Source organism: Carassius auratus, chromosome 26 (genome assembly GCF_003368295.1).
Source record: "Carassius auratus strain Wakin chromosome 26, ASM336829v1, whole genome shotgun sequence".
Lineage (NCBI taxonomy): Eukaryota > Metazoa > Chordata > Actinopteri > Cypriniformes > Cyprinidae > Carassius > Carassius auratus.
Window position 1 is genome coordinate 1,953,947 of NC_039268.1, and position 27,436 is coordinate 1,981,382.

The window sequence follows — 27,436 nt, forward strand, 5'->3', positions numbered from 1 at the left end:
TACATTTTCATTGTAAGTGGAATATTATGCTTTATTTTTTATTGTATTTTTTACAATTTATTATTATTATTATATATTATAAAATAAACTCATATTTTCTACATTTATTTGCATTATTTTTAATTGTAGGCAGAATAATATTCTGTATTTGAATAATTTATTATTATCATTATTGAGTTTATTAAAGACAATAATTTTTTCATCCAGTGACATGAGGTTCTACATTATTTGAGCCAGGCACGTGGACCCATTCAGACTCTTATCAGAGCAGCACCCAACCTTTCCAAACCATGCATTAATCTGTGATTCCAGCACTGAGGATCACTGTAGCACACACAGATCACAGGAGCCGCTCCACACTCTGAGGAGCTCTGTGATTCAGTGGTGTTTGCTGAAGTGTGAGCTGTGGGGAGGTGAGAGAAGATTTATCAGAGACTGGAATCTCCAGGCCTCTGGAAGCAGATTTAGCACCGGGCAAGCACAGGCACGGGCCACTCGCTGTAGTGAGAATCACCTGAGGACAGCAATAACTGGCCTTTACTGGCAGGGCTGAAGTTCACAGCTTTCTCATATGCTTTTGTGAGTCATCTGAAAACTCACTGCAGGGCTGAGGGACGCCCTGAGCTCACAGAATGATGTGTGTATGGGAGAAGAAACTAACAACACACACATTGAAAACAAAAGAATAAATAAATAAAAAGAATAAAACCCAGGAAGGAAAATATTGATTTTGAACATTTTAAATGCATATTTGTAAAATTAGATCAAATCAAATCAAATAATTTTGCTTATGTATTCATCTCTAAACAAAACTATGAATATAAAACTATAACAAACATAATGTTATGCTGTATGCATTTTAGTTTTGCATTGTCTGATTATCTCATTTGTGTTTGGGGAAATAAAATCAAATAAAAAATCTGCTTTTTCTCTAACCGAAACCATAAAAATAGAAGCAAGCATAATTTTATGTGTCAAGCATTTTGCATGGTCTAATTATCTGATAAAACAAAAAATAAATAAATAAAATAAAATAAAAACATTCAGGAAGACAGTACTGCTCTTTGTTCTCTCCTCTAAATGAATTATAAAAATAGAAAAATTCAACAATTTTTTTTTTCTACAGGGAAATAAAATAAAACATTTTAAATGCATCTATGAAAAATAAAATAAAATAAATTAAAAATATAAAAAAAAGTATATAAAATTATTTTTTGTTCTCTTCTTCTCAAATGAAATGTTATGTTGTATGCACCACATGATTTTTGCACTGTAGAGTTGTCCTTTATAAAGCTGTTTTGGAACAACATGCTGAAAAGCCAGTGGAAATCTAGCTTGTAGAAACAGTATACACACATTGCACTTCTCCCTGCTGGGCAGCACTATCATACTTTTCAAGAAGAGCTACTGAACCAGGCGGCGATTGACACAGCTGGACACAGCTGCAAAACAAGCAGATGTGACTCACTTCCACAGCTCCCATCAGGCAGCAGCATGTAGCCGTTTAGGCAGTAGCATTTGTAGCTCCCGTACGTGTTCATGCACCTGTGTTTACACGGCCGAGGCTTGAGGCCACACTCGTTCAAGTCTGCAGACAGAAGAAGAGAGAGGGGGAGGTTAGAGCATCCTGGTGTGAGACGGGAGGCCGAGCGGGGCAGGAATTAGGCTTAAACCAGAGGCCAAATCTGAAAGGTCAATCCTTTCAAACCTGTGAGGAGGCGTCTGCGGGACGAAGCTGTGTCTGGACAGGCCCACCTCAGCGTCTCACTCCACACCACACAAACCTGCACTTTAACTTCCAGCGCTCCGAGCCTGACTCTGGGATTTGATTCTGACGCACAGAAAGGGAACGGCTTGCAAAGGTCAACTACGTACTCATTCCCAAGCTTTGAACATTAAATCATATTCTAAACTTGGAAGCCGTCGACCTATTTCTAGACTTTGAAAAGTAACTAGTCACAACTTTATTCATAAGCAACTTTAAAACAAACCTTCAGGACAGCAGGCTGAGTGCCAGTGCAAGGTGGCAAAAATAGGGTGATACATAATAGAAATTAAAAAAAGCAATTATCAATAAGTTTTGACATCAAATCTGTCATAATTTATTTTGCAACTGCTGTTAATTAACGCTAAAACTCAAACTAAAATGATTCAAAATGGTTTTCATAAAAAAATAAATAAAATGCAAATAATCTTTGGCAGCTAACTTACATAAAATAAGTTAAAGTACTAAAATTACTAAAGTTATAAATTAAATAAAAAAAAAAAGTTGAAAGAAGATTCTATATATTTATATATATATAATAAAAGTAAAGAAAAAAAACAAAATGATTAAAACTGTAAGTAAAATAAAAGCAGAAAATATAACAATAAAGGATCATTTAGATTATTAAATAATAATAATAATAATAATAATAATAATAATAATAATGTGCTGAATTGAAAAGTTTACAAAAATTCTATATTTTACAATTAAGGACATTTTATAATTAAGGATAATGAATCAAACTAAAATTCAAATGAAAGCCGAAAATATTAGAATATAAAATAAAAATATATCATTACATAATAATAATGTGCAGAACTGAAAAGTTTCCAAAAAATCCAAAATATTAGACATTTTGTAATTAAGGATAATTAATGAATATCCAGACTTTTCTATATATTCTATTCTAACACAAAACGTGTGCCATCGATAAAGCAAGATGCAAATAGTTGTGATTTTAATAAAGAGTAAAAATAAATAAATGAGTTTATCAATTAGTTTGAAATAAAATCATATATTTTAATAACTTGGTAAATTATTCTTTTATCTATTTATTCTCAACATTAAATGATTGCTCAAATAATTACTGAGTGGCACAGAAATAGCCCTCATTTGTTAATAGCTCAAATAAATAAATAATTGAATTCAAGATTTTTGTTATTTTACCAAGGCAAAGCAACACTTTGGGTATAACACAAGGGTTGGCCATAGTTTAATCCGAGCTCAACCATATAGTCGCATCAGGCGATATCACTTAGATCTCAATATCGTAGGGTACACAGTCAAGTTTATAGGCCAGACACGTAGCGTGATGCCTGCAGTCTCATCTGCACTGGACTGAAAATAGATTCTCCTGGCTGCCGTACATGAGTGTCTTTGGCATGGCCCAGATCTGAGAGAATGGCGCCAACTTTAGCGGTGGGTTATGCAGGAAATGCATTCTATATTTGACAGGTGCACAGATTGAAATAGATGAATGGCACTGTGTATTAATGCTAATTGGCAGCGGTGGGAGGTCTCTCAGCGGGAATGATTAGGACAGCTACAACCACTTCCTAAATCATCTTAGCATGAGTCGCCTATTATATTCGAAACAAAGATTACATAAATATCTCCGTTGCAAAGTTTAACCACTTCAGTGCAATGAAAAACTATGCATGAATAGAAAAGTGGGCCGAGTCTTTAACACCTTCTCAAACCGTATGACATTTCTCTGCAAGCACACAGCTCCGAGCCACTGAAGCTGTGATTACACACGCAGACTGAATTTAAATGTACAATTAGGCAGCAATTTCATGATGACTGGGGACATAATTGACTAACGCTGACCTTGCGTGACACAGTCTTTTCTTCTGGATTTCATCTGGCCGTTTGCAACACTTTGTTGTTGATAGAAACAAATAGAAAGGGTTGAAAATGGGACTATTGCGATGAATCATTAAATGATACAATATTATTGAAGTATTTCACGTTAATTATTCTAATTCATGATAAAATAATGTTGATATTAATATGAAAATATAGTTAAAAAAATGTTTTTTATCAGCTGTTTGGACTCTCATTCTGACGGCACCCATTCACTGCAGAGGATCTATTGGTGAGCAAGAAATGCAATGCTAAATTTCTCCAAATCTGATGCAATGTAGAAACAAACTCATCTACTGTACACCTTGGAAAGCCTGAGGGTAAATCAATTTTCATTTCTGGTCAACTATTCCTTTAAACATCTGCTGTTTTTTTATTTTTCATGAATATGAGTTGGAATGAGTGAATAGACATTTTATGGGGAACTATCTCTTTAAGAAATAACTACGTATTATGCCTTTCTTAAAACCGAAATATAATAATCAGACTTTAGTGATATGAAATCTACTTCTTCACCTTGACTTTCTTTCTTGTCTGTATTGTGAAGTCTCAGTGGTTCAGACAGGAGCTCGACTCTCTGAGCAGTATGTAGACAAATTCATCTCAGAAAGAAGATTTAGAAAAACGAAGCACCTCGTGCTTCTGTCAGGCGAGGTGAAGAGCAGACTAAGACTCAGTGACGACTCATTGGACTTTTGCTCACTCAAATAAAGCTGAAAACAGCGGAAATGAAATGTCACATTCCCAGAATAGCCATCCTTGACAAGAGACAGCTCCGAGCAGCAACACATACTCAACTAATGATATGAAATCAAAAAATAAATGGTCCAGTCTGAAGGGAGAAAACGGAGGGTAGGAGGTGTGAAGGTGTTGAAAACCCAGAACAGAGAGCAGGTAGACGAAATGAGTTCACACCATAAGGAAAGTGTGACCGCGGCCTATTCTGAGAGCTGCACTTAACCAATAAAAACCTGATTACAGAGATTATTCACCAGCCATCACGCCACCCTTAAAACATTTACCATCTGTCATTCAGTTACAACAGTTATTGTTAATTCTGTAAAAGCAACAATATATATATATATATATATATTTAATTTTCTGAAGAAAATGTGGTGTTAATTAATCTAAAAGTCAATTCTAGAATGTTCTGCATGGTTGATCATTATAATGATATATAATAATAATTATATAATTGTAGTAGTAAACATCTGCTTTTTATAGTGTTTTTCTTACATGGTTATTATTATCATCTTATTATTATTATTAATAAACATCATACATCTTTATATTAAACATCATCTCATGAAATTAAAATGATTTAAATACATTTATTAAATTATATTATATTATATTATATTATATTATTATATTATATTATATTATATTATATTATATTATATTATATTATATTATATTATATTATATTATATTATATTATATTATATTATATTATATTATATAAAGTTGCAAAGTTATAAGAGCAGCTTTTGTCTCTACCCCAGCATCCATACATTATTCAAACAGAGATAAGAAAAAAATAATAATAATAATAACTATTATTCCATAGATAAATAACAAACGCACATAAATACACATATAATTTTACCACCACTAAAAAATAAATGTCACCATAAAAATGACTGCATTGATTTTGGAAATTTGGCTACTGTTACTATGGTCAGTTCACTTGAAACTGACAACCTTTAGTGCAAACAGAATGACCTCAGAGGCAGACAACAACAACAACAGCAACAATAACATGACAGACACTTTTTGAATGACAGGATATTTGTTTGGCAGTAGGAGATGGGCCTGAGATCGAGGAGACAGGCAGAAGGTTAAAGAGAAAGAGAGCAGCCGGGCAGCCACTTGAATGCTCGCAGATGAAAGATGCCCTGCTTTAGAAGTTCAGAGGAACTGACAGACACAGACAGGATGTGTGTGTAGGAGACGGAGAGCAGGGTGAAGCAGAACAGCCTCTTAAAGGCTTTATGTGTGTGTGTGTGTTTCTGCCAAGGCATGCATGGCTTTCTCCGTGTCATTCCGGCCATGCCTGTGGAGGCTTTGAGGATCTGCTAAAGGGAAAGTATTCACTCTCGCTGCACCATGCACTTGGGCCAGAGGGGTGGCGCTTGGGGCAGACGCAGGCATCATCCGGTAAGCGGTCTTACAAGAAAATCACACACAGAGGATTAGCTCACCCTCCGAAGGCACCGCAATCGGCTGGTGGTCCATGGGAACATAAACGGGAGGGCGACTGTGCCATAATGGGGGGCTAACATAGCCCTGCTCTTCTTTAGGAGTGAGGAAAACAGATAACAGATAACAGCACACAGGATAACGTGGACAAACACATTTATAAAACACATCTTTGAGCTGTCCGTGTTCCTGTAGAGGAGAATAATAATATTATTCAGTAAAGATTATATGCAAATGAGTAGATATAATGAAACGGCACTGGCGGCGCTTTTAACTTCAGCATATGCAGAGCAAACAGTGTACAACAGGGCTTGATTGTGAAATTCAGGCTATGATAATGTTCATTAATATCATCCCCAGCTACATCAGAAGAGAGGGAAAAAGTAATACTTCAAACAAATACATATAGAAATCTGAAATAAATAAGTACTTTACACACACACACACACACACACATACACACACATATATATATATATATATACACTGTATAGTGTATATTATAACTTATGTTAACTAAATAAATAGGGTACGTTTTGATTTAGTTTAAAGGGGTCATATGATGCTATTTACATTTTTCCTTTCTCTTTGGAGTGTTACAAGCTCTTGGTGCATGAAGAAGATCTGTAAAGTTGCAAAGACTAAAGTCTCAAATCCAAAGAGATATTCTTTAATCAAAGTTAAGACTCTGCCACGGCCCTCGTTCAAACATGCCCTCACATGTCTATGTCACAATGTGGGAATATTTGCGTAATGCCGCCCAAATGTTCACACAAAGAAAGAAGGCTTGGTTTCATTAACACAGTTAGTGTTGAAGCAGACATGTCAGGGAGATGCTGTGTGTAACTGGGTGAACCCAAAAGCACTTTATTTGACCTTCTGAAAGTAGATGCATTTAGGAACCTTTAAGATTACTTATAACAGAACAGCAATGCATTTTATGGACAACCATTTCGTGAACCTAGGAGAGAAGGTAATTCTGACTTTGCTACTACATTCTGGTGCTTCTGAATCAACTACTGTAAGTATGTTTTGTTATTAGTCTAAGTTGCTTTTGAGTATTGACTGCTGTGTGTGTTGTGTGTGTTGTCTTAACCGTCTGTGGCTTGTGTACTGCAAACACATAAGAGCTTCATCACTGTCTGTCACATCACTCTGTTCCCCTTTCGGGCCTGAACTGATTGTAAAACTAAGGACATTATTAATTGTCTTCACATTTATTTTGAAAGATGAAGCTCGTGATTATGGAAAGGGGCATTATATTTCCGACATTGCTTGAGGTGTTCGGCCAATTACAATGCACTGGGTCAGCTGGCCAATCAGAGCAGAAGGAGGGACTTTGTAGAAACCAAAGCATTTGAGAGAGGCGGGGCATAGAGGACCTACAATAATCAACAGTATTTGAAAAAGAATGTGTTTTTGAACATTAATGTCAACACATTGTGTTAAACTTTAAAAAAAGCATCATATGACACCTTTAATAAATGTCTAGGCTTTTCATTTCAGAAAAGTATGATGGTTGTAGTTAAAGCTGCGGTAGGTAACTTTTGACGCTCTAGCGGTTAATAAACAGAACTGCTTGCGTCTTGCGGAAGAACATCGTAGCCGGAACTACTTCTCTTGGTTCATGTCTATGAAGAATCACAAAGGTACTGGGTTACTCCGCCAAAGCAATCTAAAATAGTCCGAATATAAACACTTATTATAGGTGCACCCTAGTGATTCAGGACGAGCTAAAAACACGGTTTGGAAAATGGATTCATGGTGCACTCGCTTATTATATACATTTTGTGAATTCTGAACACATAAAAAAGTTACGGACCGCAGCTCTGATTGGTTGTTTCTTACCGGGAGCGATGGTATTCCTGCAAATAGCAATAGGACCACTAGGAGGAGCCAGAGGAGCTTGATTTTTTCACAGATTATCTGTCTCATATTCTACTGTCAGGACATAATGACAGGTTTAACAAATATGTAAAAAAAATATTTTTACAAAAGTTACCTACTGCAGCTTTAATTTTTTAAATTTATTGTCAAATGTTTCACTCGAAAATAAAATGTAAATGGGCTGCCAGTACTGTTTCAGGCAATTTTGCTTTTATGATTTCTTTGAAGGAAAAGGTTACATCGCTGGTCTGCAGAAAATGGAGAAAGCAGATGCTGATCAGATGATTTTTCTTTCCTTTTGGAGAAATTAAAAAAAGTGCATAATTACATGGTGAGAACCAACCATCATGACTGGAAAAATTGGTTCCCTTTTTCTTCTGGAGCAGCTGACATTACTTTAGGCCAGTGTTTCTCAAACTTTTTCAGCACAAGGACCACTTTATCTTCCAATTTTTTTCTGAGGACCACCTAACAGAATCCCACTCTAACACGCCCCCAAAAACCAACAAAATAGGAAGGATAAGCTAAATTTAATATGCAACTGTTTCAAGTAAAAAACTAATTATTCAAACACAAATGCAATAATATGATCAGAAATTATTATATACATTTTTATTTAATTTGAAAAAGTAAATGTGAAATGAGTTGCAGCTTAATATGAACAACAAACTGCACATGTGGAAAAAAAACTGCAATTAAACATGCTGTAACAGCCTAGGTCCCACTTAATGCCATTCCAAAGAGCCATTAGTTTAAAACTGAGGTGGTTTGTATAGGAAATCTATGGTTGTAACTATGGTAACAATAAAATGCTGAAAAGAATGTTCCCCTTAATGTCCAATGTCACTGAAATTACTGGGATTTTACACATGAAACAAAAACTAGTACATTACAAAACTAATAGATCTGTGGATTCTAGATTTTGAGATTTCCATCTAAAACTTAACATGAATATTAATGAGACGGGTGGTGCTGCTTATCACACATCAATGTCTGGCTCCAAACACTTGCCTAGTTTAGGTCATCGTTTCGCGGACCACTAGGGGGCGATGGCGGACCACTAGTGGTCCGCGGACCACACTTTGAGAATTACTGCTTTAGGCAATTAACAAGAAGACAAAACCCCAAAATAGTGGTGTTTATAGTCTAAAAATATCCAGTACAGTATCAACGACTGCCTGTGATTGACACTGGAGAAAAGATGAGAAGAGGGAATGGTAGTGTTACAGAACAATGCTTTACAGTTTAATTATATGATGACATGGAAAGAATCCCATTTAATCCCATCAGCTGTGCTTGGCTTTCCGACTCCTAAATAATACCAGGAAATGAACAGAGATTTTCAAAACACAAAACACATTAACCCTTATTATCCCCCTGGCATGCCAAAATGAAACATTGATGTAGACTGTCAGCTTTTGAAACCTGTACGTCCATATGGTGGTGAGTTTTATGGTTTTGTAACAAGAAGGCACCAAGTAAAACATTAAAGAGACTATTTTACACTTTTTACTTTATGTTTGCCCTGAAGACTACATATAAAGGTTTCTTGCATCAAAAAGTCATAGTTTAACTTCACATTTATATATGGCCTACTTCTACTTATATTGAATAAGGTGTTCAAAATGTAAACATTAATATGAACAAAACAGGTTTGAACCTGTCTCTCAGGCTGACCAATTAAAAATGCCCCAAATCAGCCAGAATTCAGTCCAATCAAGCTGAATGTTGTATAGTACATTTTACATGAGCCAACGAATATATCATCTTACTTTTTTGCCAAATGACTTAAAGTTTGACAAGAGACTATGTTGGAACATCTATTTTAGTTATATCTGTCTGGCAGTCATGACAATTTATGCATGATATTAAAAATAATCGCAAACAGCAGATGTTCCATGATATGCTCTTTTTAAAGACAAAAACAATCCAAACATGAAAATTCTGGCATCATTTGTTCAACCCCCCTTGTTTCAAACTTGTTTGAGTTTCTTCTGTTGAGCACAAAAAAAATACATTTTGAAGACAGCTGGCAACCAAACAGTTGACGGCACCCATTGACTTCCATAGTATTTCTTTCTATACAATGGAAGTCAATGGCTACTGTCAACTGTTTGGCTGCCAGCATTCTTTAAACTTTTTTCATGTTATAATCTGCCAACCCAGAAAACGTGAAAAAGAACAACCCAGGAAATTTGTTTGGTAAGCCTTTCTCTGTAAGCTTTTTTTTTTTTAAACGAGCCGTTCAGATTTCAGTCCCCCATCCCGTGACGTAGAAAAGGGATCTTATTATAATTAAAAGTCTCCGTAATCTGCACGTTCCCACTCACAGTGCTGCCACTTTGTTTTCAAAAGTGACAACAGTGTACCGTTGTAACGCCATGGTGAAGGTTTGAGCAAAGCATGCTAACTGTTCTGTCTTTGGCTGCACAGATGAGCACAGAACACTGCCTCGCAGAGTCCCAGCCTCAGAGGAGACAAGAGAGCAGTGCATTTATTGATTTGTTCACTGTATATTACTCTGCTGCCACACAGATCTAATATAAACGTGATTTATTTCCAAGCTGTTTAACTTCACAGACATAATTGACTGTTTTTGTAACTCCTGTATGTTTTTAACATAAACTTGTGTGCATTTGACAGTTTAAGCGCAATGAGACATGAAAGAGAACTTAGTTTAGTGCTTGCATGCCATGTGACAACCACTTTCGGTGCATTCACTTCGGATGTGTGTGCTCAGAAAACACTTTATCTGAAGTAATATAATATACTGATATTTTACAGTGAATAGCAATATACTAACTAATTTGATTTAAAACGCATGATTTCAGTGTGATAAACATGATTATTAAAACCAAACAGATGTTTTTTTTGTTTTGTTTTTTTTCAAGAAGAGCATCTGAGGTACAGTATGAGCTCAGTATATGCACACTCCTATTCAGGAAAAGGGGGCAGAGAGCATTAATTTGCATTTAAAGAGAAATGCACAAAAAAAAAAAAAAACAGTGTGTTTCTGCTTCTGCTCAAGAAAAGGCTTTTTTATATATATATAGGTATTTGCTGAAACTTCACAGACACATTCTGGGGACACCTAAGACTTATATGGAATTGTAAAAAGGGGCATAATATGTCTCCATTAAAATATCTTCTTTTGAGTTCAACAGCTGAAATAAATTCACAAAGGTTTAGGGCAACTTAAAGATGAGTAGAATTTTCAGGTGAACTATCCTTTTAATAAAATGAGTGTTTTCCGTGGATTATAAAGAGAATGACACAGAGGTCGCATTGTTAGACGTGCGTTCCCCAAAAAGCAGATCCATCTTCATGTCTGAAAGTATTTTACGATACTTGACACCCTGTAATGGATTCCTGACAGGCCTTGGGAACAGCAGGTAAGCAGATTCTCATTTACAGAGACCCCCACTGAAAATTAGCATCTTATAAAATTGATTTGATCCACGGAGAGCCGAATGCAGCTCTGTGTCACTTCACTCCTAAATGGATTAGCGTTTTAATGAGTTTATTTGTTCTGGGCAAAGATGCCCATCTGCCTCATATCATCTCCATGACAGTGATGTTACAGTGAAGAGCAACTGCTGACAAAATCAAGCAGATCAAAGGAGCCGAATGCTAATCGCGCTTCAACTGCAAAAATAAATAAATATGATCAAGACTTTGTTATAAAATTAATTCTTGAGATTGCACACATCAGTTAAATAGTGGCAACCGTAAACACATTTTTGTCATGCTGATAAAGTTTGCAACTTCTTTAAAGAGCCACACAGATGGGAAATCAAGAATTAGCTGTATTACAGTGTATGATGTAGCTGTCCATCAGTGTAAACAATGTGCAAAGTAATTAAACCAAAAAGTACACGATTTATAAAGTTATTGGCTTCTAAAGTAAGGAGTCGACTCTGAATCGCTGAAACGAGTCGTTATAGATTTCAAATCTTTTGCCCATCTCTATGTACGTCACTAGGAGGACTTAGCAAAATAATCTCCGCCTATCGTCTTGGGAGAAACGAACTCTGACCTGTCCCGCCCCCCACACAGACGCTCTGGTTGGTGTGAGAGCATCATGTCGAGGAGACAGTGTGTTTTTAATTGTAAAGGCAAGTTTGTTTTATTTTCACTGCCAAAGAATGAAGATCAGAAGAACCAATGGCTAAAATTCACTTTTACCACAATAACAGAGCAGTACAACAAACCTCTTTTGTTGTGTTCACAACATTTCACTGATGACTGCTTTTCTAATCTCGGTGAGTACAAGGCGGGATTTTCAAAGCGTTTGGCCATAAAAGAGGGTTCATTACCAACTTTATTTAGACCAACGAGCATCTCCGAATCACAACGCGAAGTATGATTATGAAGTTATGTGTCTGTTTTCTCCCGAGCGTCTTATCAGTATGTCTGCTGCCTTTGTTTGTGCTGATCTTCATTTACAAACACGTCATTAAAATGAAGTGTAACGCCGTGAATTCTCAACGAAGAGACATGAGAGAGATATCTATAGAAAGCTTGACATGTCTACTTTAAAACGAAACAAGTGCTGCCGAAAACAGATATTCTGTGATAAAGTAATCCATATGAAAACAACGTGATGTCTGTTTTTCACGTCTCCCTTCATTATATCTAATGTGACCACGCCCCTGCGCTGAACGCGCTATTCAGATTCAAACTGAAGCGCGCGGCTTGAATACACCCACACAGAAGAAAAAGCAGCGAGACTGATCAAGTTTTTTATTTTACTGTTTGCTTCGCGGTGAAAGGAATAAGACATAATTCACCCCAAACAGATGCTAACGCATAGTTTACTGTGGAGGTGTGTGCGGAACAACCAATCAAACCTGACTATGTTAGTTGACCAATCAGAACACAGTATGTTATCGAAAGGTGTGGTTTAAGGAAACTGAAACTTTTGAACAGCTTCGCGCGAACCGTTTGGGGATCTCTGAGAATTGAGGTAATTTTAAAATGATATTTTGACAAAATGACAATGTTTTTTAACCTTGGATGGATTTAAACCTAATGTACAGGACTTATAAACAGTGATAGGAAGCTTAGAATTTTCATCTTACTGGCTCTTTAAATGCAACTCATCCAATCAGTATTTCCAGTCGGAATTACATCATTTTATGAAACATAAAATCACGGCCTTTTGTGGCTCACTGCTTTATTACAGATGCTCTTCATGGCATTTTGCAGGCTGCAGTTAGAGTTTGAGTTACATGAACTGCTGTCCTACAGTCACCAGGGATATATGTGCGTCTGTAAAGATCAAGATGACAAATGTCAAACAGTGTTCAACTAAAGAAATGTCTTCAAAATGCATTCCTTTCAAATATGCAATATAACCTAAAGGTAAAGTGTAACCAGCCAAACTTGATTTGAATAAACAAATAGTTTTGCCCCAAACATATGCAATTAACATTTCTAAGCAGTAGTATTTTATATTTACTATCAAAATATGACATTTTAATAGGACTACAGAACCCAGTGTTTGCCCTTAAAAATCAAGCGAAAAATGACATACTTGTCTTTGCATGTTAAACCGGGATAGGTGAAAGTATTTTAAGATGGAAACAGTGACACGTATCACCTTTAAATCCTGATTTGGTTATTTAACTTTGTGGGTGTTATCCCACCTCATTGCCATGGATTTAGTATTAAGCTCTTTATCATTATTTCTGTTCAGCTCTCCTCGTGGTTTATCTGCACACTAATCACTCATAGCGGATCCTTTTAACACTGAGACCCTGGTTTATATATGAAATGTGCAAGTTTGATAGAGCAAAAAAGAAACAAGATATTTCATAACCCTGCATTTTAACATGCAAAATCCAACCTATTTCTGTGTTTTATTTTTTGCATGACTATTTTATACTAAGTCACATATCACATATCTGTTGCATGCAATTGTGCTCTTAATAAATCAGGTTTGAGTGTGCTCTTACATTTATATTGGTATCTTAGCTATATAGATATTATACTGAATATGAATCATAAGAAATGCTTGTTCTGGAGAGCTTTCGGTAATCATTGCATTGCTAGGATCAAACGCTGGAAAGCATCGACTGTGATTTCACACAGGATTCAAAAAATATTGAATAATATTATAAATTATTACATAATCTTAAAGTGATTGGGCATCTTGTGTGGTATAATTGGGTTTGCATGCTGATTGTTTTGCTACAGATAATTGCAATAAACAAAAACACTTAGCGGCTTGAAAAGCACTTCAGTCAGTCGCACCGAAAATTAAAGGCTTAATTATTTGCACTGATGATTTTAATATGCCACCCAGGTGTCCGCGCTAACCAGCACCTGTCAAAGTTTTAAACATGCAAGACAAATAAGCCCTCGGCATGATAATCATCTGTCATTACCTCTAAAAACCATCTGATTCTTTTAATCGCTCTTGCCACGGGAGCCCAGCGAAGCTGATAGAAACGCACGATAAAAGAAAACATTTCCACCCGCTGCGGCAAGGCAAAAGCAGTCTCATCGACCTGACATGAAACCATGACGCAAGGGAAAAATCGAAAAGATTCTATTCCACATTCCAGAGGGGATTGTTTTGCCTTTCCTTCCCGTCTTTTAATTACACCTTCTCCCTTTGCCTTCCAAGGGCACAGAATCCTCTCTTTAAGTCTCCCAGCCTTCTCCTCTCAAATGGAAATGTGCTGTTTTAAATCAGGGGTTATCTCAGACGCCAGCGTTCTTCTGATGAGACAACTTCAGACAGAATTTAGTCCCCCGGCTCCGTTTTATTTTAGGTGCAGGGTTCTTAGGGCAGTAATTGAGATATTATCTGCTTAAGGGAAACCTCACATCCTGAATCACTACGACTCAATACAAAAGCCCATTAGTGGCAATACATTGTTCTGTCTAGCGCCAAAGGGTGACATCTACATCCAGAGGCTTTTAAATAATGCAAGTGACAAATTGGTGCTTTGGAATAGAGAGGCTGATTTGTTGCAGGTCAATCTGAGCTGTTAAAATAATGATTAACATTTTTTTTTTTGATAATTTCTCATTTAAAATCATGATCATGCATGCAAAGTTTTCACATGCATATGTGCATGCAAAATGTTGGGCCAAAAATACAAATATATGAAAAAAAAAAAAAATGTTTAGATATAGGCTCTACTTTTTATACTTCACGAAAGCACACACACACACATACACACGCACACACACAAAAGAAAGGGAAATTAAATAAAAAGTACTGCATTTATTTAAATTGGAATTAAACAGTTACAGTACTGTTTAAAATATTCTTTTTTCATTTATTTAAAAAAAAAGAACAGTTAAAAATAGTTGTTAAATACAGTTTTATATCACATTTTCAAATGTTTTTTTTTTTACTTTAACTCTTACCTTGGTTGCATGTTTTTCCTGTATAACCTGGATGGCACTTGCATTTGTTGGGTCCCACGCATTCTCCGTGTTTGCATCCGTGCTGACACACCGCTGTAGACGAAAAGATCATCAGTATCACTTTACAGCCAATGTCAGAGTCTATGCAGTAGACATGGAAACATGTAACAAAACAGCCTTTAGTTTTCCTGCTAAGAAAAAAGCAGCCTTTCTTGCTGTGGGAAACAAGTGTCTGTACAATTAGACCTCCAGGACACTGTGGCAAGAGATCCACTAAAACATTATTTTGGAACGCTCGCCCCCTACATCAATAATTCATTGTTTGCTTTGGTCATTTTAATGAACCTGGGACACGGTCCACCTCACTTCTGCTTTATGACTCATTAAATCTCACATTTGGATTGGGAAACAGCCCAGAGCTGAGCAACATCAGAAACCTTTGAGATCTAGACTGGAGGAAAACAACCTCAGAGTTGATACGGGGTAAATTTAGGATCTGCATTTTCAAAATATGAGAAAAAGAGGCAAATGACCATTTTATACTACTCTCATGGTAACCCACGGCACTAAAATAATGCAATAAACATTCATTTAACAACACTATGTGTAACATAAAAACCTACTGTACATAACTGACAACAAACGAAATACCAATAAATGTAAGGAAACACTTTAAAGTATAAGATAAATTAGTTTTTACTTCTAAAATCTGTACATTTAACAGTGTTTTACTGTAAAACTAAAATGTCACATTAGATCAATTAAAGTAATTTACCATATGTAGAGAGGGAACTTGCTGCTAACCATTTGACATTTGTACCGTATTTAAAAAAAAATTTTTTACAGTCTTTTACTATTAAAATTACAAATATTTATTAACAGTAAATGTCAAAGATGTCTTGTTATTTAATTCATTTTGCATGCAGATTTATATATATATATATATATATAAAATGGGTCTCCAGTATTAATAAACAAAGGCAAGAGAGGTATGTGTGTGTGTGTGTATTTATTTATTCATTAAAAACAGGATTAAATGTATTAAAAATATTATTATATAATAAAACAATAGTTATTCTTTTACTTTTATTTTATATTTATTTTATTTTTGTGTACACTACCGCTCAAAGTTTTTTTTTATGTTTTTGAAAGAAGACTCTTACCAAGGCCACATTATCTGCTCAAAAATACAGTTAAAAACACTGTCATAAAATGGAATATTATTATTCAATATGATTTAAATAACTTTTTAATTTGAATATGTAAAATTTATCACAAAAATGGTAAGCAACAAAAGCTAATTTTAGTCTCGTCAATAATAAAAACCATTTATAATGAAGCAGTAATGAAACTGAAAACACATTGAGCAGGAAATCAGATTTCTGAAGGATCATGTGACACTGAAGACAGGAGGAATGAAGCTTTGATATCACAGGAATAAATAATATATAAAAATATACTCAAATATATTTTCACAATATTACAGTTTTTACTGTGCTTCTGATTAAATAAATGCTGCCTTGGTGGAAATTTAAGACTTTTTTTCAACAAAAAATATTATAAAAAAAATATTTGACAGGTAGTGTATTCAAAAGAGGTTCCCTATTTAGCCGAGCAACTTTATCCCCTGCAGTGCAGCACATATTTTCCAGACTCATTTGCAGTCTTATTCTATGGAGCCTGAGTGTGCACAGTTTGATCTGTACACTGTAACACAAAACACCAGCTGCTGTACGTCTGTGACATTAGACCAGACCAGACCAGACCAGGCTTACAGCAGAACTCTCAACACTGCTTCATAGCCGAGTCTGCAGTCAGCTGAGACTCATTTTCATTCAAAGCTTCATTGAGTCTCCAATTATGGAGACCTATCAGAGCTGTTAATGTTCCTCACTGGTGCCATTCTCACAATGAGAGAGGAGCTAAGAATACACCACAAGTACACAAACATGTGACAATATGACTAAGACTTAAACATTTGAGGTCTTTGCAACTCAAAACCCACTGGACCCCAGATGGTGAATGCAAGACTGGATCCTGCTGGTGTGTACAGTAGATTAAAGACACACATATCTATTTTCATCCCGTTCAAACTGCAAGAAGGCGGAAAGGCTTTAGCCCACTCTGGCAAAAAATAAAAACAGCGAGATAAGAATCATCCCGTCTCATTCTACCTTATTAGACTGAGTAAGCTTATCAAAGGTACATGTTCACCTCGGTTTTAACCTGCGTTATTCAATATGGAGGCTGAGCAGTGAGATCAAACCCTGAGGTTAAAACACAAAAGGACAAACACGGGCCCTAATTTGGTGGTAAAGCCTCAGCTGGCAGGGGACAAACAAGGAAAGAGGCAAAGTTCTCTGACATTGAGAGTTTATCCGGGCGGCTGCCTTATCTCGCCGTCCAGACAGTTATCAAATGTGATGAAATCATGGATTAATCCAGGCGGGACACCGTGTGATCACAGGCATTGGTTATATTTTTAAGTGCTGACGAATGAAGAGCTTAAGGAAGGCGCTTTAAAGGGAAACCTATCTGCTGCGGTCCGGTTCAGTGAATACCGGCACTTGGAACGCAAACCACAGGCGAAATGGGCCAAAGGAAGTCCCCTTTATTGACAAACCACATCAAATGGTCCCGCTGGCTTCAAAACGACTGGCACAAGTGCTCCTCCATCCCCGGAGACTTTCATTCTCGGCATAGCATACCTATCAGTCCATGCGCTCCGACGCCACATGAGCGGACGGCAGCTTCACAGACATACGCCAGAAAGCAGAATTGATGAATCTGATTCAGAATAAGTCGCACTAAGAATTTGAAAGGCTAATAACGATTTCTCTAGTAAGAGTAGGAAAGATCAATAACCCTTGTTTAGCCCTAGCCTAGTGGTTTGTGCCAAACCTGTCATTCATCCTCAGATATTTGACTGATTGTAAATGTTGTCTTTGTTTAGATACATATAGATAATTCTATAAATTATTAATGGATTAATCAAATTATTTAATAAATTAATGACTAAATGAAGCAATAAATGACAAAATGGCCAAATATATATATATATATATATATATATATATATATATATATATATATATATATATATATACATATATATACACCTGTGTATATTACCATTTATTACATTGTATTTATCTTAAACATAAAAAATCACTATAATTACCCTAAAATATGTAAATAAATAAATACAATTAAATACACATAAAATAAAAAAGCAAATGTATAAATGTGAATAAAGAAATTATATAAAATGTGTGTGTAATACATATATAACTCACTCATATCACATTAATATTTAATATATTTATTTAATATATATATATATATATATATATATGTGTAATGAATAAATGTAAATATATATACACACACACTATGTATATATTATTAATCTATTATTAATATATTTAACTTTCATGTAAAAAATATTCTAGCACTACAAAATCATGTCATGTTAATCATGTTAATCTTCTTTACAGAACAAATAGCTTTTTCCCCTTCTTGTTTATTTTGCTTGGGACATGTGTTATCCATTCTAAGTTACCCACAAAAAAATAGATGGATGACATTTAGCTGCTTTGTGGGTGATGCAAGTTTATATTTGGCTTGCAAAAATTCCTGTTTCCGTTCTCCATTTCCTGTCCTCTCTCTCACATGCTGTAAATAAAAGTATTAAAACGACCAAAAACACTCTTGATGTGAGACCCTTTGAGGTTTACGTTGGGGAGCAAACAAATGAGTGAATATAAACAGTGATATCCAAATATCCTAGAGGGTCCAGATATTCATATGGTGGCAGGAGCAGGTGTAAAGTGTTCACAGGATATCAGGATATTCTCAAAGGAGGAGAGCGTGTGGGGGACTATAAATAAACGGGAACTCGGGATTCAGCGGATGCATGCTCTGAATGACGCTCAGGCAAGATGATTGCAAAGGAAATATGATGTGGCGCTAACCTTGGGGTTGGCACCTCATCCCGAATACTCTGCGGGTTAAGACGTAGAGAGCTGCAAAACAAACGGCCAGACAAAAAAAAAAAAAAGAAGGAAGCTTGGTCCAAATGTGAGATGAAAACATTACATGGGAGCCATGCTGGACAAGCATTACAAATGCATAACATACAATCACACATACACAAAGCATTATGTCACTCACATTTCACATGTTCTCATAATGTATTCATGCATATACACAATTAGGTACTGCCCCAGTGACAGCTTTTGTACCTTTATTTCTGAGAGTATATATATTTTATTTTAAAGAAACTAATATTTTTATTATGCATTCAGTTGATCAAAATGGCACTAAATAAATACACATTTCAAATAAATACTGTTCTTTTAAACTTTGTATTCATCAAAGAATCAACAAAAATAAATAAAGAGGAAAATATTAAGCAGCACAGCTGTATTATATAATAATAAGAAATGTTTCTTGAGCAGCAATTCAGCATATTATAATATTTTCAAAAGGATCATGTGACACTGAAGACTGGAGTAATGATGCTGAAAATTCAGCTTTGCATCAAATAATATGCGACCCTGGACCACAAAACCAGTCATAAGGGTCAATTTTATGAAATTTCTTGAAATTGAGATTCATACAGTACATCACCTGTAAGCTGAAATAATGAGCTTTCCATTGATATAAGGTTTGTTAGGATCAGACAAAATTTGGCCGAGATGCAACTATATGAAAATCTGGAATCTGAGGGTGCACAAAAATCTAAATACTGATCAAATCACCTTTAAAGTTGTCCAAATGAAGTTCTTAGCAATGCATATTACTAATCAAAAATTAAGTTTTGATATATTTACAGGGAATTTATTAAATATCTTCATGGAACATGATCTTTACTGAATACTCTAATGATTTTTGGCATTAAAGAAAAATCTATCATTTTGACCCACACAGTGTATTGTTGGTTATTGCTACAAATATATCCGTGCTACTTAAGACTGGTTTTGTGCTCCAGGGTCACATATATTAAAACAGAAAACAAATTAAGTTGTAATAATATTTTCACAATATTACTGCTTTTACTGTATTTTTAATGCTTATAAGCATGAGAGATGTTAGATTGGAGCATTAGATTTCAAAAACATAAAAAGGCCCACCTCAAACATCTGAATTTCAAAAAATGTAGAAGTAAATATTTCATATAATGCATTAAATGTGTCGCAAAGTGCAAAACATCAAAGCACTGTCCAACAATGCTCAAACTGTTTGCAGAATGAAAAACCAAAAGTCTTCAAAGTTGGATTCATTGAGCCACAAAACAGAGTTGCACTCCTCTGGTTCTCTGTTCTCTTGCCCAGGCGAGGCTGCCTCTGTAACAAAGGTTTCTTTGCAGTTCCTCACTCCCCTGCGAACCACTGATGCTCACACATTTGAGCAATGCTTTGCTGAGCTGGTATTTGGGGAGCAGCTTAGGAACAGTATAGTTGGCCTTGCAGATCGATGTTCAATTCTTAAATCCTGTTCTCTGATACCATCACCCACCTTGTCCTGCCTGACCTTACCCGTCCTCATGAGGGCCAATTACTTCTAATTAACCGATGCTTTTGGCACCAGCAGTGACGGCCACTCACACAGCTTACATTACTCTCGAGAAAATACCATAGTACTTTGATATATGCCATGTAACTGAATCATAACCTTGTTCTGAGATTAACTGGAGCTCAAATTTGGATTCACCAAACTGATTATTAAAGGGTGTTCAGATAAGACACTCACGCAACTTATTCTGTTAAAAACAGCAATTTTTGATTTGGGATTACTCTTCTAGGTGGAAGAACTATATTACCAATGTATTTCATGTATTGTGTGGAAAATGACAGATTTAGCAACAACAAAAAACTTCATATGTTCAATAAAAAATACAGTAAAAACATTAGAACTGTGAAATGTTATTGCAATTTAAAATATCAGTTTTCTATGCTAATATATTTAAAAATGATTTCTGTGATGCAAAGCAGAGTTTTCAGCATCATTACTCCTTTCTTTAGTGTCACATGATCCTTCAGAAATCATGCTGATTTAAAGAAACATTTCTTTTTATTATCAGTGCTGAAAACAGTTGTGCTGCTTAATATCTTTGTTCTTTGATGATTCTTTGATGGACCGAAAAAAACGTAATTTAACTTACTGTAATTGTCTTATACCATTACTTTCGATCATATAAAGGGAAAAAAGCATATTAACCCCAATTTTTTTAACCAATAACTGTCCTTATGGCCTTCCAGTGTAACTATGATTTTTGCTGTTTTTTAACCTGAGGCATGAGTCGAAATGATCATCTGTGGTAATCCACATTATGCCATGAAAGCCGTTGATAGAGCTTAAGTTGTATTGAACCCACAACGTTCCTTTAAAATCCAGCTTTTAGAGAGAGAGATTACAGTCCAAGATGTCCTGCCACCTTTTTCCTTCAGATATTTCACCACACAACAAGGAACTTCATCAAAATTCATCCTCAGCTTGAGATCTTGTTAACTCTAGATGATTAGGGTGTTATGAGTGTTATGAATCTAATTTCGGCTGTGCGAGGTTTAATCTCAATCACCAATTCAGCCCACGAAACCCAGGGCTGCCCCCTAAACCAGCTGTTTGGAGACCAGTCTAATATTGCAGCTTCATGTTCCTGTTATTGCGCTGTGAATGGAGCCAGATATGAGTTCGGCGCCTAGCGAAACCTTTGACTGGAATATTTGAAAAGCGTTTCGGAGGCGAGCACTTCACTTTCCCAGAGGAGTCTGTGTTCGGGGATGCATTCATTACGGCCTTCACTCTCGATGTGTATCTTCACTCCATATGATCACCAACCGGCCAAAACAAACCGCAGCAATTTCATCGAAGATGTGAGATGCAGCGATCCCGTAATCAGTCATGATGGAGCCCTCGAAGTCCCCCCGCGCTCTTTCTATTCTCTGCCAAAATTGCGAGTTCAACTGCTGGCAGCCTTGCCGTCCGTGATAGAGGATAGAATCGTGGGTTCACCGCCCATTGTGCATATTTATTTACTTCCAATTACCATTCTCAGCAGTCTGTGTCAGGCATACTCATATAATACAGTCTTCATTGGGCAAAGAATACTGCACCTCGGTCATGTGAAGTGTGAGAGACATTTGCACACATCCGTACAACAGTCACACAAAGAAAACATTGCTTCATGTTACAAAATATGGTCAGAACAACGGCAATCTACAAGCATAAAGCATCAGCGTCAGCTTTTGGAGCCCCTCAGCATGTGGCCCCCAGTCAATCTGCAATTCTGTGGCAAAGGCAACAGCTGGGCTATCAAGTGCACAAGCCATGCGGAGAATCTCGCGTTTGTCAGGCTGCCCCGTACATTGTCCCGCTAATACCATCATGCATCACGGAATAGCCCTTGAATCATCACCAGACTGCTTCCATTTGGTGATGCAGTCAAACATTCGCTCAGAAGCATGCTGTATCATTTTTAGGTTTGTAGTGAACATATGGAAGCTGATAAATGAAGCATAAGACGCTATTAATATGAGCAGGGGAAGCACATCCTCTGATTCCATGATAATAACGCAATAAAATGAGCTAATCCCTACTTGAAAATCATTATGTGATTAATGCTGAGAAAGATTTGAGAGGCCTCATCACTTCTAGTGTGAGATGAAGGCACTTTTCTTTAGGGATCTCACATTACAGATCTGGCACAAACCACACTAGCACCAACTAAGGGCATTATGGGTAATGTAATGACAAACAACATTTAACTTAAATAAAATGACAACAGCAACAACAACAAATAACCAACAATAAAAAAAACATAATGATAACAATAATAATAATAATGTTATTGTTTTTATTTGTATTTACATTTTTTATAATAATAATAACAATGTGATCATTTTTATAATTTTTAATACTTTTAATAAAGGGCATTATGGGTAATGTAATCACAAACTAAATTTAGGAATAAGAATAAGACAAAGACTAGGACTAAGACTAGGACTAAGACTAAGACTAAGACTAAGACTAAGACTAAGACTAAGAATAGGAATGCTGTTGTCATTTCTATTTATGTTTTGTTTAATAATATTTATGTGATCCTTTTTTCATTTTTAATACTTGCTTATCTTATTTACTTTTCTTTTCTTAATTTTTTCCTTAAATTATTTTTTTTATTAACAAGTGGAGTTTTTTAGACTTCAAACTAATCCTGCAGGAATGTGGTGCTGTTGCAGCAACTGCTCATTGTACCTTTTAATTATTCCAAATGACTGAACCACATAATATTGGGTGTCATGCAGAATATCTCACAGACAAAGCGGACAACTGGCAGGTATTTTCTTACGTCTAACCCAGTTAGTTAGCATGAAATTCAGAAGCATTATGTCCCGGGATGTAGTCTTGCTTATTTCCAGCCCACGTGATCTGACCTTGCAGCTACCGCTTCAGTGAGGACATTACAAGTCACCAGTTCATTCTACAGTGTGTGTTGGAATCAAATGGACCCCGGAAATCAGTATGTCAAACATTATGCCAAACTTAGGACCGAATACTGAATATTGTCCACAGAGGTTTTGTTCAATTTTGTTAAGGTATTCAAATGCATTTCACAAATGGCAACTGGTGACTTGCTGTGCTGTTGTTAAGTGGCTAAAGGAAGGTTACAGCATCATGGAAGTCTAGAAGCACCCTTAGCTGGCCCCCCACAGCACTGTTCACCCCTAAAGCAGCAGTTACTCACGCTGGCACTGGCCCCAGGAGACACGTGTCCACCCCCAGCAGCAGTCGATGCGGGCGCCGTACCGACAGAGCCCATTGGACGAGGCCATCTGTCTGGGCCACCTGTCAGGACACAGTAAGATTAGACCTTGACCAATCACTGCACAGAAATCAGTTACATCGGAATAACATTTCCAAAGAATTACCTTCCATCCATCCATGCATCCATCCATCCACTTGAACGTTTTTACATTTGAGATCATGCAATATATTGTTTGGAAGATTTTTTTAAATAAAGAATCAATTTATTGACATTTCAAGATGATTGACTTAAATTAAATGTATTTTTTTTATGTGGAATCAATGCTCATGTACTTGTCGGACAAGGAATAATCACTGAAGCTTCAGTAAAATAAAATAAAAAACTGAGAATGTTTTAAATACATTATATTTGAAATATAACCAGCTCAATTAATTTTCCCTCTTATTTTGTCTTCTCTGTTTAAATACAGCCAGGCGTATTAAGTCGAAGTTTAATTTTAGGCTGTGTGCTGTGCTTTCCCTGTATCTATTACCCATGATCCATTTACGTTACGTCATCTGACCTGTGCTCATTCCCTTTTCCTTATTTTCACAGACCTTAAAAGGTTTTACTTCTTCACAAAAACATTTGGAGCGCTGCTGGTGGAAAAAACGAAATCTGTAATCCCAGTGTGCTCTGCCAAGAAACTCTCAGATTCAAAAGCACATCAGCTGTATCTTTATTTTCCATTTTATGGAAAATCGGTTTTAAACGGCCCTTCGCCGTTGTTTCCAAGAATATGATGTTTTCCAAAAAATCTGTCTTGTTCGCTCACATCGTTGGGTCATGCAACAAATCTCCTTCTAAGAACATCATTCTTATTTCCCATAACTCCCCTCTAGCTATAGGCAGCAGGAGCACAGACAGACTTCATCTTATCATGGGCTCTGTGTGTGTATCCAGCATCAACATCCGAGAACATCTGCCTCTGGTGTGGTACCGCGCAATGATAATTCACAGTGGTCTTATCTGCGGCACCTGTGTCACTGAGTACAACGGAAGCTTTGAGAATATAGATAAAACCTCAGGTGGCTGACTGATGCAATGGATAAGACAACAGGAACAATAGAAGTTAGCTCATGACTTGCAAATGTGCTAGAATTTGCCAAATTCACATCCTTAGATGATGAACGATAGATAGATAGATAGATAGATAGATAGATAGATAGATAGATAGATAGATAGATAGATAGATAGATAGATAGATAGATAGATAGATAGATAGATAGATAGATAGATATTTAATCTACTAGGCATTGTTATATATTTTTCAAATCAGGCATTACACAAGTGAGGCAGGAAGTGAATTGTGAATTTTGCCCACATGCTGCATCGGCTTCGGTTCCTCTGAATTTAAGGCAGTGAAAATGCTAATGCGGGCCGTCCTGCTGCCAGTCACTCCAGTATGAAACTGTGATGGTGGCACTAAATGAGAGTGACAGGGAAGGGAAGATGTTTGCGTGTGCAGCTCAGAGAGGGAGAGGAGACTTCAGAACGCCTCTAAAGACACAGCGTGCATGTTAAGAGGATTGAGTCCAGGCTCCTGCCTGTCACTCCACTGTATCTCACCTGAAACATACATTTAATCACACACACACACACACACACACAGGCAGACTGGCCAGACTCACTATGTACCAACATATAATCTCCTCTGAGTGTATTAAAACATCACTTTTAACTGACTGCAAGCATGTGCAAGACTTTGGGTGCACAATATGTCATTTATTGCAATAGTTCCCAGGGGTGCACATGCATTTTAATTATTACCAAATTATAACCAAATAATAGGTCTATATATAGGTTGTAGTCAATCTGTGTAGATGGCACACACAGCAGGACATCTGTACATGAAGCCTCCACACATGCATCTTTATTCATTTCACTCTCATTTTTCCACAACAATACAAAGCCCTTTGTGATTTTGCCATGACAACATCAAACTAAACGCAGTTAGAAAATGCACAGAGGATGTCGTTCTCGAGTAGAAGCTAACCGGTGTCTGTTTTCACCCAGAGCATTGCCTGTTTTTAAACATGGTGCTTTGGATTAATGGCCATTTTAATTATAATTCGAATGCTGAGGGATATCCAGTGTAAATATGAATTGCACTGGATTATTATTTTATACATATTTATGAGGACTGGTTTGGTGTTGATGAAAGGGCATTTGAACCTTACTGACAAGGCTATTTAACCTGTTAATTGTCACCCCGTCCCGTATACGGGACACCTACGTTGACTATACTATTTTACAATCAAATCTAATCTAATCTTGACAAACTATATATCGTTGGAAAGGTCTAAGACTCCCAAATATATATTTTACCAATATGTTTTGTTAAAAATTATGTAGGAAAAGTAATAGATGAATTTATGACAAGAGTGCACCCTCAGAAATCTACATTACAAAAGGAGCTTTGACCTTTGTTTAAAAAAAAGACTTCCTCGTTGCCTTTTTCTCTATCACATTTTAGAAATCATCAGAAGTTATATATCACTTGAAAACATAAAATCTCAAAATTCATCCTTCAAAACCCATTTTAAAATCAGACATTGCATTACCATGTAAATGGTACATCAAAATCATGTTACAAAATGTTTTCAGTTATGAATTATAAAAATTTAGGTTTGTATCATGCACATTCATGTCTATCTCCAAAAACGTGAGTGACAGTTAACAGGTTAAAGGTACACAAGAGTGAGAAAAGGTAGGAAACTACTATAAAACAAGCTATTTCTGCTGCAGATTTTACATAGGAAAAGGCAATATAGTATTATATTATTAAAGAGAGTATAAAAGACATTCAAAATATTTGTATTCAAATATACTTCTTTATGACAAACTATAGGAAACAGTAGGTTTAAGCAATAAAATGGTGTTCACAACAGTGATAATAATAATAAGAAATGTTTTTTTATTTTTTTATTAAATCAGCGTATTAGAATGATTTCTGAAGGATCACATGACACTAAAGATGGGAACAATGGTGCCAAAAAATCAGCTTTGCATCACATGAATTAATTTCATATTAAAATAAACTAAAATAGAGAACAGTTATTTTAAATTGCAATAATACTGTATGTCATAATATTTCAGTTTTAACTGTAGGCAAAAAACAACATACAACATCGGCTTAATAGCATAAAAAATTATTCTTTAAATGAAAGTGAAGCCGTATTTAGTCTTAATCACATTTTTAGTCGCTTTCACAGATTTTCATTCAGAATCAGATGAGTCAAAATACTCAGTTTGATTTGCTGCATGACATTTGACATTAATAATATCAAAATATAAGACTTATTTTCAGCTAAAAGATGCAAAGGCTATTTATTAAGCTATTGTAACAATGCACAGTTATACGGTTAGAAGCATTTTTTTTATTTGCATTAGTTGACCGTGACCCTATCAGAACAGCCATTAGTTGAGAATCACTGATGTAAAGAATAATGACTGTCTAGAAAAATAATGAGTATGACAGAGCGGGGTCACAATGCATACGATCATTCACGGTTGGACTCCAGATG

The 27,436-nt window shown here is 36.0% G+C and overlaps 1 protein-coding gene across 3 annotated transcripts in view; it reads right to left on the reverse strand.

Moving 5' to 3' along the window:
* LOC113044055 (nephronectin-like) overlaps positions 1-23,950 on the reverse strand; it is a 36,212-nt gene extending 12,262 nt beyond the window's left edge. Inside the window, exons 1-4 of one of the 3 annotated variants that reach the window (XM_026203644.1) lie at positions 23,850-23,950; positions 15,104-15,196; positions 5,836-5,925; positions 1,469-1,588 (exon numbers count right to left, since the gene is read on the reverse strand). In XM_026203644.1, coding sequence (XP_026059429.1) covers positions 1,469-1,588; positions 5,836-5,925; positions 15,104-15,196; positions 23,850-23,937 — 391 coding nt within the window. In that variant the 5' untranslated portion in view covers positions 23,938-23,950. Of the gene's footprint in view, positions 1-1,468; positions 1,589-5,835; positions 5,929-15,103; positions 15,197-23,849 lie in introns of all 3 variants that reach the window. The other 2 variants (XM_026203643.1, XM_026203646.1) reach the window with 2 other exon arrangements.
* Between the last annotated feature and the right edge of the window lie 3,486 nt (positions 23,951-27,436).